The following is a 13149-nucleotide window of genomic DNA, read 5'->3' on the forward strand; positions in this document are numbered from 1 at the left end:
CCAGATGCAAAGACAGTGTAGGAGACAACTACCCAATGCATAGATATTTACAGAAAGAGAATCTGTGGACGTTTTTACAAACCCTACCAATCTAGGTGCAAAGGTACAGGAACTTGCCTAAGCTTATAAAACTAGGTAGGGGCAATGCGGAGACATAGACCGGGCCTCATACCTCCTAGCCTAGGACCCTTCCTCAACACCATGAGCCCTTCTCTAGGATTCCAAGGTTAAGGTCCAGTTCCCTTTAAAACCTAGTTTAGCGGTACTTGGAGCAGAAAGATTTGTGGTAGGTTTCAGTGATGGGTCTTAACTTTGGGTGTTGAGAGAAATCCATCTTCTTAATTAAAACAATAAGCTGGGCAAGGGTCCCCAAGGCCACCACCCCCACCCCCAGGCCAGTCTGAACTCTGCCAGTCTTTGCCCTTCAACTTGCTTTCCAGGTTCTGCCTCGTGACAGCGGACGCCACCCTTGACTTGGCCTTGGGTGCCCCCCAGGCCATGTGCAGAGGCGCAGAATCACTGCAGGGGGCATTCACCTTCGGGGTCTCCTTGTCCTGGGAGACAAGGAGAGTCCCCAGGAGTCCTCCAAGGGAGGACTTAGATAGTTGGGCCATTTAGGCACGCTAATAATTTGGTACCTCTTCAAACTGGGCCCCAGAAAAGGATCTGGATAGCTACCGCTCTGTTTTCCTTCCCAGATATGGAGAAAGCACAATTTGAAAAATCCACAATAATCCACACTCATTAAATATTTGCTCAAAGTTTGACTTAGAGGGGAGGCTGAGCTCCACGTGGCTGAAGCCCCCTGGTGGCCACCCTTGACCTGTTCCTTATAGCCCTGAGCAAGTTAGTGCTGCCCTCAAATTCAAATACCCCTCTCAGCAGACAAAATCTTCCCTCAGCTTACTGGGGAGCAGGTTTGTCTCACACCCCAAGAGAATTTATACAAGCGTCCCTTCTAGGCAGTTCCACCATTTGCCCGGAGAAGGAGTCTGGAAAATATAATTTCTCCATCCCCCTCCGTTGGCAGAGATGGTTTAGATGATGGCTGAAGGTTTCTTTAGCCAAATTGGCTTTCCAGCCTTGAACTCTACTTCTCACATGTTTTCTTAGACTTAAAAGAATAATTTGCGTCTCGTTTCTGTTCATTCTTTAGCCTAACAGGACATAAAGGAAATGGGGCCTGGGTGGTTCTCACTCTGTTTTCTTGGCCAGCAGTGGAGAAAGTACAACTTGAAAAATCACCAATAATCCGCACATTTTCAAGATCAAAGCTGTTTACAGAAGTATCCGAGACGAGCTAGTGGGGCGTTGACTTCCATTTTGTCAGCCGGCCCCAAGAGACTTCGATCAAGAAGAAAGCACAGGGGTGGGAGACCCACACCAGCGGCCCCTTCCCCTGTGGAGCCAGCTCCCTGCCCAAGTGCAAGGAGTCAGCCATTCTTCATTCCTTCCAAAGCATCGCCTGAGATCATAAGTAAGGTCACTCCCAAGCCCTAGAGTAAACAGCCTTCTGATACATTCTGCCCCCATAACAGAAGATTCCTCAGCTATTAGTCAGACTTTCAACAGAGGGCTCCATTCCCAACCAAGATGAAACACTCCTGCATTCTTGAAACACGATGTGCCTATGTCACTAGCTGCCAGGATTGTCTTCAGGATCCGACAGCAAAGATTGAAGCACAGTTCTGGCCACTTCCCTCTGCCAGGAATTTGTATTTTCCTGCAAAGGGGCATTGCATGTTCATGCTTGCCATAAAATAGAGCCACGGATATTTGCTCTGTTCCTGCTGCCTGAAGGGGTGTGATTACCATCACACACCAGTAGAGAGAAAAGAAGGTAGCTGACCTCACCATCGGTGTGTTCAACAGTGCGGGGACCTCCCCATGGATCCTGGTTCCTCCTCTCCAACACTGCACTGAATAAGCCTCCACCACCCCTGCTTCCGTTCCTGTGATCACCATCTCTCTGCCATCTTCCCAAGCCCTAAGAACGAGCGCACCCCCTGAGAAAGCAGGTTTTCCCGTCTGAAATTCACATTGTTCATTCTCCTGGTTTTCTCTTCCTGGGAGCGCTTGCTCCCTAGCAATGTGTAAAGATAATCAGAGTACCCTTTTATTCTTTTTTTCTCCCCAAACAGGGAAATTTTTGCTCTTCCCTTTGAAATACCACCCATGGCATTCTTGAACCTATTTTTAGACGTGTGGAAATATTCCAGACAAAAATCGATGCCCGACACAGATAAAGCCCCAAGTGTGTTTATCATGGGGAGAAGAATATCGAGTGTTTTAATGTGGAAGGAGTGTGGCCATATGGCTGGGTGCAGCATGGCTGCCTTTAATCTGGAAAAAGGAAACAAGCATTGTCGATAATAATATGCAGATGTCCAGCCCCAAATGAGGACATATTGCTAATTAGCTATATTGTTAATATATTTTAAGGAGAGAGGCTGCAGTGACGTTAATTATAATCTTTGTTGTTTGTTGTTCAAAGTCTATGAGACCAAAAGCATTGCTAATAATATCTTCTTTAATATCCTCAATAGAAGATTCTTGGATTTTTTTTTCTTTAGAATCCCACATAAAAGCCACATTAGGGGTAATGAGGCCTGTAGCCTGAGCCTAATTAAAACAAAACCTAACTAGGCCCGTGGCCATCATTATCATCAACTAGTACTTATTGGGTGCCCCCCAAGCTTGTGGAATTGGAGGGTGTGGGGTTTGAGATTGTAGATACGGCCTGTTCTTTGCCCTCCAGAAATTTGCCATCCCTTCTGCCTCCAAGAAGTCTGCCTTGTTGTGTTAATCTGGGAGTAGTTACCACAGCCTTAAAAAAAAAAAAAAAAAGCACTAAAACTGTCCAAGCCAGCCACAATTTGGTACTAGCTTGTGCCTCTTCTGGAGGTTCTGGAAGTGGTCACATCAGCCCGGTTTTTCATACTCCAACCTTTGGTTGATGTTTGCGGAATAGGGCAGGTGGCTGGCTGCAGACTTGGGACAATGACACTTAGCACGCTTCTTCCAAAGGTGGACCCATCGCCCGTTTTCACACCTTGATTGTCCCCCTCGAGCTGATCGCCCTAATTTCCCCTGTGACTTGGTTGTCCCAAGAACCCCTCCCTCTCTCTCGCTCCTATGTCAAATGACCAGCTGGCAACTCTGTCCACTGTGACCATGCTGACCTTGATGTGGCCGTGGTGGTCCACCTTGGTCACAAGGACAACCAAAATGAGCGAGTCCACGCTGCAGGGGCTAAGGGCATTTGCTGGGCATCCTTGGTCTTGGGCCAGGGATGTCCTGGGGAGAAAGGACATGAATGACAAAGTGCCTGGGCTTGTTATCTTAGAAACTGTACCCGGTCTGCAGATGAGAGGTTTTCTCTTCTCAGCTCATCTTCACAGAGCTTTCCCAGGGGCATCCAGGGCCAGCCGATGAGAGCCAGGGAGGCGATCCCCACACATAAAGCTTAGCAAGCCTCCAGATGACCCAGAGAATGCCACTGGGGAAGTGGGGACCTAATGGAAAAGTCACAGTACACTAGGATAGAAAGCTTTCTGACCGAAGGCTGGTGGGTCCAGACGTCTGGGTTTGGGCCTAGCACTTGTATTATTTGCTCAGTGATCGCTTTACTAAGACAGCAGACTGGCACTGAGCCTAACACCCACTCCGTCCCAGCTCTGATAGCCTTTGGGCCTCTGCGCCAGGCCCTGGGAGGTCTCAGGGAGTCTGCACCCACCGTATCCTTTGCCAGGATCGCAGTGTTCGCTGGCCCATCTCCCCCTCTGCTCTGTGCTCTTCACCTGCTTCACGGGCTTCATTTTACCTGTGTTTTTCAATCTCAGTTCAAACTTTATTTCCTTAGACAAAACTCTACTTCTTTTTAATACAAAGGTTCAAAGTAAGGAGTTTTATAATCCCTACCTCGAATGGGGGTGATGGTTTTTCTGGCTTTCTCTCTTTTATGAGTATCATCATAGGCTCATGGAATGTCATAGATGCAATGTATGGCAGTCAACGGCAACCTTTTTGTTTTAACGCCCAAATTGTCTAATCCTGGTGCGGGGTGGGCCCTTCAATCTGGCTCCCGTGTTCTTTCAAGAGGACACCATTAATCACTGAAGTCTTCCTTGCTTTCTGACACAGCAAAATATCCCAAACTCACCTTGACTTCCCTGCCCAAGCTCTGGAATCAGCCATTTGTCCAAGGAGCTCTGGACTCTTTGAGGGTAAAGTCCTTGAACTTTAATGATAGTATTTTTGGATAAATTAAAGGAAATATTACATTACCCAGTGAGTAATAGATTTGAGAAATGTAAGGTATAGATGCTGAAACAATAGAAGATTCTATACGTATGCAGAGAAGGGGGTAGAGGGCAGATTTGGAAAAGGATGTTATGAAAATTAGCAACAGAGCTGAGCTGGCTGCCATTGTGAAGGTCATGGTGATGATTCACTATATGCCCTGTTGGTACCTCCTTCAGCTGAGGATGGTACCCAATCTTGAGTCACTTTGCTGAACAGGGCTTTTCCCTTTTTATTGGTGGTCACGGCTCTCAAATTAGAATCATACAGGGAACATTGCTACTAGGGCTGCAGTATTGTCAATATTACTGTTTGTATCAAGGGTACAAGAAGTTCAGAGGTCTTCATTCCAGGACTAGTATGAAGGCTCTACCATGCTATCGGGGACCCCGGCTCCTCTATCTTTCCATTCAGCCACCTTTAGCATATATCTTCAACCTCTTGCCAGTGGCATCATTTCACTTCCAACACTACTATCCACACTTCAGCCAGGAGAAAATGGAAGACAGAAAAGAGGCAAAAGGCAAACTGACTCTGCCTTCTGTCCAATAGTACCATCAGGCACCTTCCACTTACATCTCATTGGGTAGAACCGTGTCACATGGTCATCCCTAGCTGCAGTGGATGCTAGGACATGTAGTTTTAGCCAGGCACGTTGCCACCTGAAATAAACACTGAGTAAAAAAAAAAAAAGGGGAATGGATATTGGGGAGGAAACTGCAATATCTGCCACAATAATATTGCCATCTAAGGCAAAACACCAGGCTGCATGAGCATGGAGCCTATTTTATAATTTTATTATTATTGTTAACAGTTTACAATATTATTACTTTATTCCTATTTTAAATAAGAATAAGTTGTAAAATAACGGAGGGGCAGGAGCTATGCCCAAAGATGGGGAGCATTAAGCAGCAGCTGGATAATTTGGCCACTATAGGTCACCTTCCTTGACAGTGGAACACTGCATGCATATAAACTACTAACTAGCTTTAGTTCTTCTACCTCTCTTTATTAGTAGTCACAGCTCACAGATTAGAGAAAACGTTGCTCCTGGAGCTGCAGCATTGTCACAGATTGAAAGTCAACTCAAAGGCACATTGTGGGTAAAGAAATATTTTTCCAAACTGAGCAGATGCCCTCATGTCACTTGAATTTAAACAAAATGAATCCTGCAGCACCTTGGAAAGAATGGTGATATTTCTTTTCTTCAATCCCTGGACTGTCCAAAGCTCACGTCTTCAGAGAAGAATGTCTGCTTTTCTGAATAACATACAAACTGTTTAAATCTTCATTTTGAGATCCATCCTTCCTGAGAATCTTTACTCTGCTAGAATAATTAAGTGGAACTCTTGGTGAGTGAGCTTGGTCCATCAACCAAGACCTCCAGTGGGGCCTCTACAAGGAAGCTGTACAGTGGGTCTTTGAGAAAGGATGAAGAAGAGGCATTTTCCTGCCTTGTTAGCAGACCCTGTCTACTGTCTCCCGCTCCAGATTTAAATTCTTGATTACCAAAATAATGGTTACTCCCTGAATCTGGTCATTGATTGAATAAAGTGGAGCTTCATTTTATATGATTCACTGTAATGCACCCTCCCCCTACCGTAGAGCTTCCAGTTTCTGAACAGTTTGGGAGCATACCACGGTTTGGAGGGAGCCAAGGTTTCCAGATAAATATGTTTTGGTAAAAATGCAAGAATAATTCAGATATTCAGAGATTGTGATTAGCATTTTTTATTTTTCCCATTCTCATCTTCCAAATGTTGTTTGAGGGGCTGGGGGATGAGGATCGGGGAAAGATGGAGAAATGCCACAGTTGTGTGCATAATTCAAGCCAAAACGTACTTTAGCCCCCGTCTTCGCGGCAGAGACACTTGAGGCCTGAATCGTCCAGCCCAGTTGCCCTAACTCTACATTTCTCTTTTCAAGTGTAGTCACAACCCACCCTAAGTTCTCTTGACCATCCTGCTGGGACAGCATGGGAGTCTCCTTATTGTCTGCTTTGTTTTACATGGAGGATTATTGAGCCACAGAGAGTTTAAGGGGTTTTCTTGGTCCCTGTCTAAGCCAGGATCACTCTGGGGTGGTGTATCTCCTCTCAGGAAAAATTCCAGAGTCAGATCAAGAAACCCATCAGATTCAGTCCTTGTTTTTTCAGCCATCTAAGTGAAATGCCAAATAAGCAGCACAGATACCTTTCCTATCTCTTCTTCTAAAATACAAGTTTTTCTGGAATTCCCTGACAGTCCAGTGGTTGGGACTCTTCACTTCCACTGCAGGGGACATGGGTTCAATCCCTGGTTGGGGAACTAAGATCCCACATGCCATGCAGCGTGGCCAAAAAAAAAAAAAAGGACCAAATATAAAATAAAATATAAGTTTTCATAGTAGAAAGAGTACTTCATCACAGGGAAAAGTAAAAAGAGCTCCATTTTTAACACAGTTAAACAGTATGTCCCAGTTGCTACAATGAAGTGAGGGCTGGATTTGCAGGGGGTCCCTCAAGCCATGGACAAGCAAATCCTGGGTCCCTTCTGAGACTTAGATTCCCAAAAACCTGTGCAAGAAATTCTCCATGAGAAGTCAACTGTCCTTACTAACACTGTTGAGGATCCAGGGAGAAAAACAAGGGAACAGTTGCATTCAGTTATCTTCCCCTGGGCTATGATAGAGAGGTCTTATGTTGAGGAAAGAATTAGCATGTGTCTCTCTCACTCTCTCACTCTCTCTCTCTCTCTCTCTCTCTCTCTCTCTCTCTCTCCATGTGCTGGATAATACAATCTCAGCATAATACATTTGACCTCTTTTGCACTGAGCAGTGCCTGGGGATGGCAGGGCAACTCCCCCTAGGACGATGTGCCAGGAGATGAAAACATGGCAGAAAGGTGACAGGAGAGGTGAACAAAGACACTGCCCCTGGCCACATCTCCTGAACAAAGAGGCAGGGCAAGCAAAGACATGATGAAGAGCAGCCCGCTTCCCCTGCCGTAACTGCACATGTTAAAGAAGAGACAGCAGACATGCTTCTTTCTAACTCAGCCTCTTCTTGGCCTCTGGGAACATTCACAAACATGGTCTCTGCACAAGCGAGTTTATTCCTCGCAGTCCCATGTCTATTTAAAGAGAGAAAAATCCATCCCCGCAGGTCAGCTCTCTAATAAGATCATTACCCACTGCATGTGTTTCATCCTCAGGCCATTCTTGACCTTGGGTACTCAGAGTCGGGAGTGTTTTGATACCAGGTGTAACCCCTTGACTGGGTCAAAGACACTGCTGTGAGAGGGGGCAGGGTGTGTGTGTGGAGGCAATGTGCTGGAATATTCACTCCAAAACCCCCAAACATGCCCAAGAATAACAAGAACATTAACCACTGACCCAAACACTGGTGAAATTCTATCTCCACATCTCCCTCCACCAGTAAATGTGAAAATGCTATCCCTGAAGGGATGGAGGAAACATCCAACAAGAGGTCCATGAAGAATGAGAGCAGAAGAAGGGCTGGTTTGAGAAAGAAGTCCAGCAACTACTACAGTCTTCAGTCACTGGAAAAAATTTCCCCTAGTGACAACTAAACACAGACATTTTTCGCTAGTTTGGAAAAACAACAGACTTGGACTTTTCTTTCCGGGATAAAGACATTCAATTTCAGAATGCCTTTTTGTCACTTTTTCTTGGCCTGTCTCCACCTCTTCATCCCCATCTTGGGTCGTTCTCCCTTCCTTCATTCCATCCCAGCCTCACTGCCCTTCTCTGTGTTTCTCAAATGAGACAAGCCATCCCTATCTCAGGACTGTCTTACTTGCTGTTCCCTCTGCTAGAATGTTCTTACCCCAGATAATTACAGGTGTTCAGGTTTCACTTCAGATGTCACCTTCTCAGGAAGGTCTTCCCCAGCTACCTATCTAATGTTGCCCTGACCACTCTCTGTCATTTTCTTCTTCCTTTTCTTCTTAACAATCACCATTCTCTGACCTGATCTTACTTATGTGTGTATTTATTGTTTATTTCCCCCAACTAGACGTACTCTCTAAGAGAATAGGACCCATGTCTGTCTTGTTCATGGCTTTCCTGTGCCTAGCATGTGGTTGACACTTGCTGATTGTGTGGATGAATGGATGGATAAATGGATGGAAGGATGGATGAGTAGATGAATGAAAGAACTGAAGGAAGGAGGAAGGGAAGTTAAATAGGTTAGTGAGTAGATGGATGAAAAAATGGATGGATGGATGGATGGATGGATGGATAGAAATAATCAATGATTTGGCTAAAGTATTTTACCCAGTTTGGTCAGATCATCTGCTGACCCACACCAAAGGAACAAACACTGGATACTGGGGCTATAACTCAAGCCAGAGTGGTTAATCAATTGAAGCTGTGATAAGGAAACCATAATTTGATTCCAGTTCTAAATGAGCACCTAGTCTCCTTCAAATTAGCACTTTTTGTTGATATGCTTTGATGTTTGATTAATATCCCATCACACATTAGCCCTCAGAAAATTCCCAAGTAGCAGGCTAGGAAAATTTCCTGATGATTTAGCTTTTTGAAGATAGAAAAACTAAGCCATGGAAGGAAAACAAGTTGGGAATACCATCCTGGCTTAATTCCAGCCCCTGGAATTGTCCTTGTCCTGAATTTTTAAGGGTGGCATTTCTAAATCATGCTTCTCCTATTTATTTGTTCATTTGCTTGTTTGTTTGTTTTAGAATAACCTCAACATGGAAAGTGCCTCGACATCGGAAACCAGCTCTCCTCTCTCCAAAGAAACATCAGGGGAGCATTCGGACCACCAGGCTGCACACCAACCATTCCCCAGACAGCAATTCCAGCAAGAGTCTGGGCCCCCTTCATTGCAAAGAGATGGCCCCAGATCCTTTCTCCTTGATCTACCAAACTTTCCAGATCTTTCCAAAGCTGATATCAATGGGCAGAATCCAAATATCCAGGTAATGCTTAGCAACTGAAAGGTGAAAGAAGATGAAACAGCCCATGTCTTTGTTTCCTGATCTGATTCCAAAGCAACTGCTGCCTTACCTCAGTTTTCTCTTTGACCCCTTAATGAATCCTGCTGACAAGCATGTTATCTCTATAAGAGCAGTGTTGTATTTCATCTGTGTAACACCCTGGATTGTGAGATGCAGCATTATTTTATCAACCACTGAAAAAAGAAAACAGTGCTAATTAGAGTATGACACACCAATGATTATAAGATACTTCCTGATTTCAGAGCTGTTGAAATGTAAAAACAGGGACTTCCCTGCAGGCCCAGTGGTTAAGACTTTGCCTTCCAATACAGGGTGTGCGGGTTCAATCCCTGGTCAGGGAGCTAAGATCCCACATGCCTCACAGCCAAAAAAACAAAACATAAAACAGAAGCAATACTGTAACAAATTCAATAAAGACTTTAAAAATGGTCCACATCAAAAAAAAAAAAAAAAAAAGAAATGTCAAAACAAAACAAAATAATATGCCCTGAAATTGATGAAATATGTTAGCTATAGGGAAAGGCCAGTCAGACATATGAGTAGATGAGGCAGATCATAGTGTGATTTCTAAGATGCTCAGGAAGACACGGTCTCTCAAATGTCTCTCTAGCTTGCCTTAGACACCAGAAATCCCTTTAGGCACTGACAACACTTCAGTTGCTCTAAAGTGTAAATGACTGATAAAAAATTTTTGATAAGAGGAAGGGAGGTGATAACAGAAGTTCCTAGGAGAGAGAGGAATACATATCACTAAGATGGGATGGGGTGAAGCTGAAGGAAATGGGAGGTTAGGAAACAGGTACCTGGAACTGAAAATAAGAACTCTCATCTGCACTGAAATAGCACAATTTACTTTACACAGTAAAGGTGGATCCGATTTGACTCTCCCAATACCCGCATGGAGCCCACGTCATTCCTTCAGTATTATCAGTAATGCAACTGACTCTCAGGAAGTTCCCATTTGGTTTTCCCAAGGCCACATGGCTAGTAAACAGTAGTTGGGGCTCAAATCCAGTCTCTCAGGCTCCCCAAAATACTCACCCTACCATTTTGTGTTTCAAAAACAAAAACTCCTCATTTTGAATTTTGCTTGTGCCTCCCACTGTTTCTTCCCGGAGATGGTACCCATGGCGGCTGAGGGCACCTCATCCCCCTGGGCAGCCTGGCCCTGTACAGCCCGAGTCCTCCAGTGCCTGCTTCCATACTTTTAAGTTTATCCTCAACTCTTGTCATTGGAGGAAGGGCAGCTTGTCCTTATTCTTTCTCTGCATCAAATTCCAATTAGCTTCCATGGCAGAAAGTTCCTGAACCTGACCTTGGAACAATGGATCCATAATTAGGTTAGTGGTCTCTCTCGCAAGACTAACGCTGTCTGCGTGACACCCTTTTAGATCAGATTTCCTTGGCCAGAGTTGTTTTGCTCCTAACACCAGTGTTGTTGTGACTACTGAATGTCCCTGAGAATACGCCTCAGTGCCATGTTAGCTTCTGGGAAGTTAAGAAATGCAAGGTGTTCTCCCTCCAGGAAATGACATAGGTGTAAAGATCCCGGCTACCACCCAAGACAGTGCCAGAAGGATTGTGGAGACAGAGGCAGAAAAAGCGCTGCGTTCCATGGAGGACAGACCTGAATAGATGGGACATTTGGGAAGATTAGGGCAGGGCAGCATTGAGGGTACATAAGTGAAAAATGTTTCAGAGGTCACTCTTTGACAACCCATGTGCTGAAATCACTGCATGGACCAATTAATATTTCCAATAGGTCTTGTACTGTTCTAATTGATTTATGGGGAAAACGGGCCTTTCAATCCATTGCCCTCTCTCTGGGAACTGGCCACATGGCTCTCTGATAAAGAACAAAGGATCCACTTGGGGGAGGTGCAGACTGGCAAAAAAAGGCACAGACATCTCCTTACTGTTGCTCAAAGAGGCTCCCCATCACGCCTTCATTGACAGGAAGTGACTTTTCCTTGTTGATAGATTTTACCATTCTAGGACTAAACCACCCTTATCCCAAGGATGCTTAGATCATGCCCACAACAATTTTAGGTTTGCTGTAGCTTGCATTCTTTTTTCAGAGATGGGAAATGTCCTTGTGGGGCTTAATGCTGAGCTATTAATGTAATCGATTTAAGAGTTACTAATATAAACTTACAAGAAAAGACCTGGATACAGGGAACTGGAAGGCTGCAGTCCCCTCATTAGAAATTTACTAAGCGCATGGAGCTCCACCTAGAACCGAATTTCTAACAAAATTTCTCAGGATCCCCTTTCTTTCTCCCAGATAAATCCATCCATCAGGAAGTCCTCAGACCCCACTTGGGCCTTTTTAAAACATTAACCTGACTGTCAGGGAAGAACAGTGGTGCAAAAGTGGTTGGGATCCTCAGATCTGGGGAACCCAAATGACTTTTCCATAAAAAGAAAAGGGCAACCATGAAGCGATGGATTTGTGCACGAGCTCAGTAAAGCCCCCGAGCTCGCAATCCATTTTTCATCAGAATAAGCTGTGTTGTCTAGCCAGACGCGAAGTGAAGAGTGCTTTGGAACAGTTCCGCTGGGCTTCCTGAGGGATGAGAGGGTGGTTGGAGTTTATGGGTGTGGAGAGAACTATAAGGTGAGACAAGGGAACAGAGGATAAGTGGAGGATGAGTTATGAGATCACCACACTTGAGACTCTCCAACAAAGCCTCTTGGACTTTTATAAAACGCAGCTTCCCCTTGTGCCGTCACAAAGGATGGCAGTGGAGATGGGACAAATGGAAATCATTCGTCCTTGTCCCCTCTGAGCCCACAGCCACCTGTTTGTATAGACTTCTAACAGGTGCAAAGGAATCCCCACTTTGTCTTCACTCTGTCTCAGCACCGCCCCAGCACATACAAGATGTTTGCCTCCAGGAGCTGCTTCGGAAAGGGATGCTTTGGAGCACAAGGCAGGAAGGGGACCAGGCCACTCCTATGAGGTCCCTGTATGTTTCTTGAGTTACCCTTTGGACAGAAGAAATCACTATACCTCTCAAGAGTATAGGTTTCCCCGTAGCTCCAAATATCAGGGTTTCTGGCAAAACGGACTCGAAACGAATGAGGTTCCAACCCAGATGCCATCAGAATCAAAGACCAGGCCAGTGCTGTCCTGTTGCCCGCCGGCCAGTTGGTTCATCCCATTTCTGCCTTGCACAAGCCCTGTGTCTGTTAACCTTCCACAGGCAGTCTTGGGGGGTAGGGCAGCCTATGTTTTTTCGATCTGATGATGGAACACTGAACTGCATTCCTGTCCTTTCTCTTTCTGGAAGATTGTGAAAGGGGAGCGTTAGTGACTCAGAAAGATGCTCAAAGAAAGACTGACGCAGCTGCTACCCCTGGGAGCCCCAGCCCTAGGTCTGAGTGTGAGTGTGTGTGAGGGCATGTACATACACACAAACTCACACACACACACATGCAGCACTGGCCGCTGTAGCCTCATGCCCCACTGCACTTGAGTAAACCAGCTCCCCGGTGGTCCTTTAAAAGATGAGGTACTTTCTAAAAGAGGGTGATGATTTTCACGTTGTCAGCCCTCGCCCCTTCCTCAGAGCTCTGGTCTTTTGTTGAAATCCACTGGTTTGACACAGGGCCGATTCAGCCAAGCAGACAGTCCCACCGGTCACCCCGGGCCGTCCAAGCATTGTCTCTCCCTGGGGAGCGGACTGAAAACAGGTGAAGGCATATCAGTGGGTCGGCTTCTGCTGCCGGGGCCCCTGGCCTGGTCTCCCCCCATCCCCTGGCAACCTGCCCCTCACCCCCACCTAGCCAGCCCTCACTGGAGCCGGGAGCTGCCCAGGAATCTGATACCCCTCTCTCTGAACTTCCCCCAGCCACCCTGTGT

The 13149-nt window shown here is 45.7% G+C and overlaps 2 protein-coding genes across 3 annotated transcripts in view; one reads left to right on the forward strand and one right to left on the reverse strand.

Annotated features, from left to right (window-relative positions):
* ISM1 (isthmin 1) overlaps window positions 1-13149 on the forward strand; it is an 81564-nt gene that overhangs the window by 40654 nt on the left and 27761 nt on the right. The window contains exon 2 of the mRNA XM_082359133.1: window positions 9006-9245. Within this exon, the coding sequence (XP_082215259.1) occupies window positions 9006-9245 (240 nt within the window). The remainder of the gene's footprint in view (window positions 1-9005; window positions 9246-13149) is intronic.
* TASP1 (taspase 1) overlaps window positions 1-13149 on the reverse strand; it is a 378792-nt gene that overhangs the window by 21780 nt on the left and 343863 nt on the right. The gene's annotated exons all lie outside the window — the stretch shown is intronic.

The sequence above is a fragment of the Balaenoptera borealis genome (assembly GCF_965194805.1).
Source record: "Balaenoptera borealis genome assembly, chromosome: 16".
Lineage (NCBI taxonomy): Eukaryota > Metazoa > Chordata > Mammalia > Artiodactyla > Balaenopteridae > Balaenoptera > Balaenoptera borealis.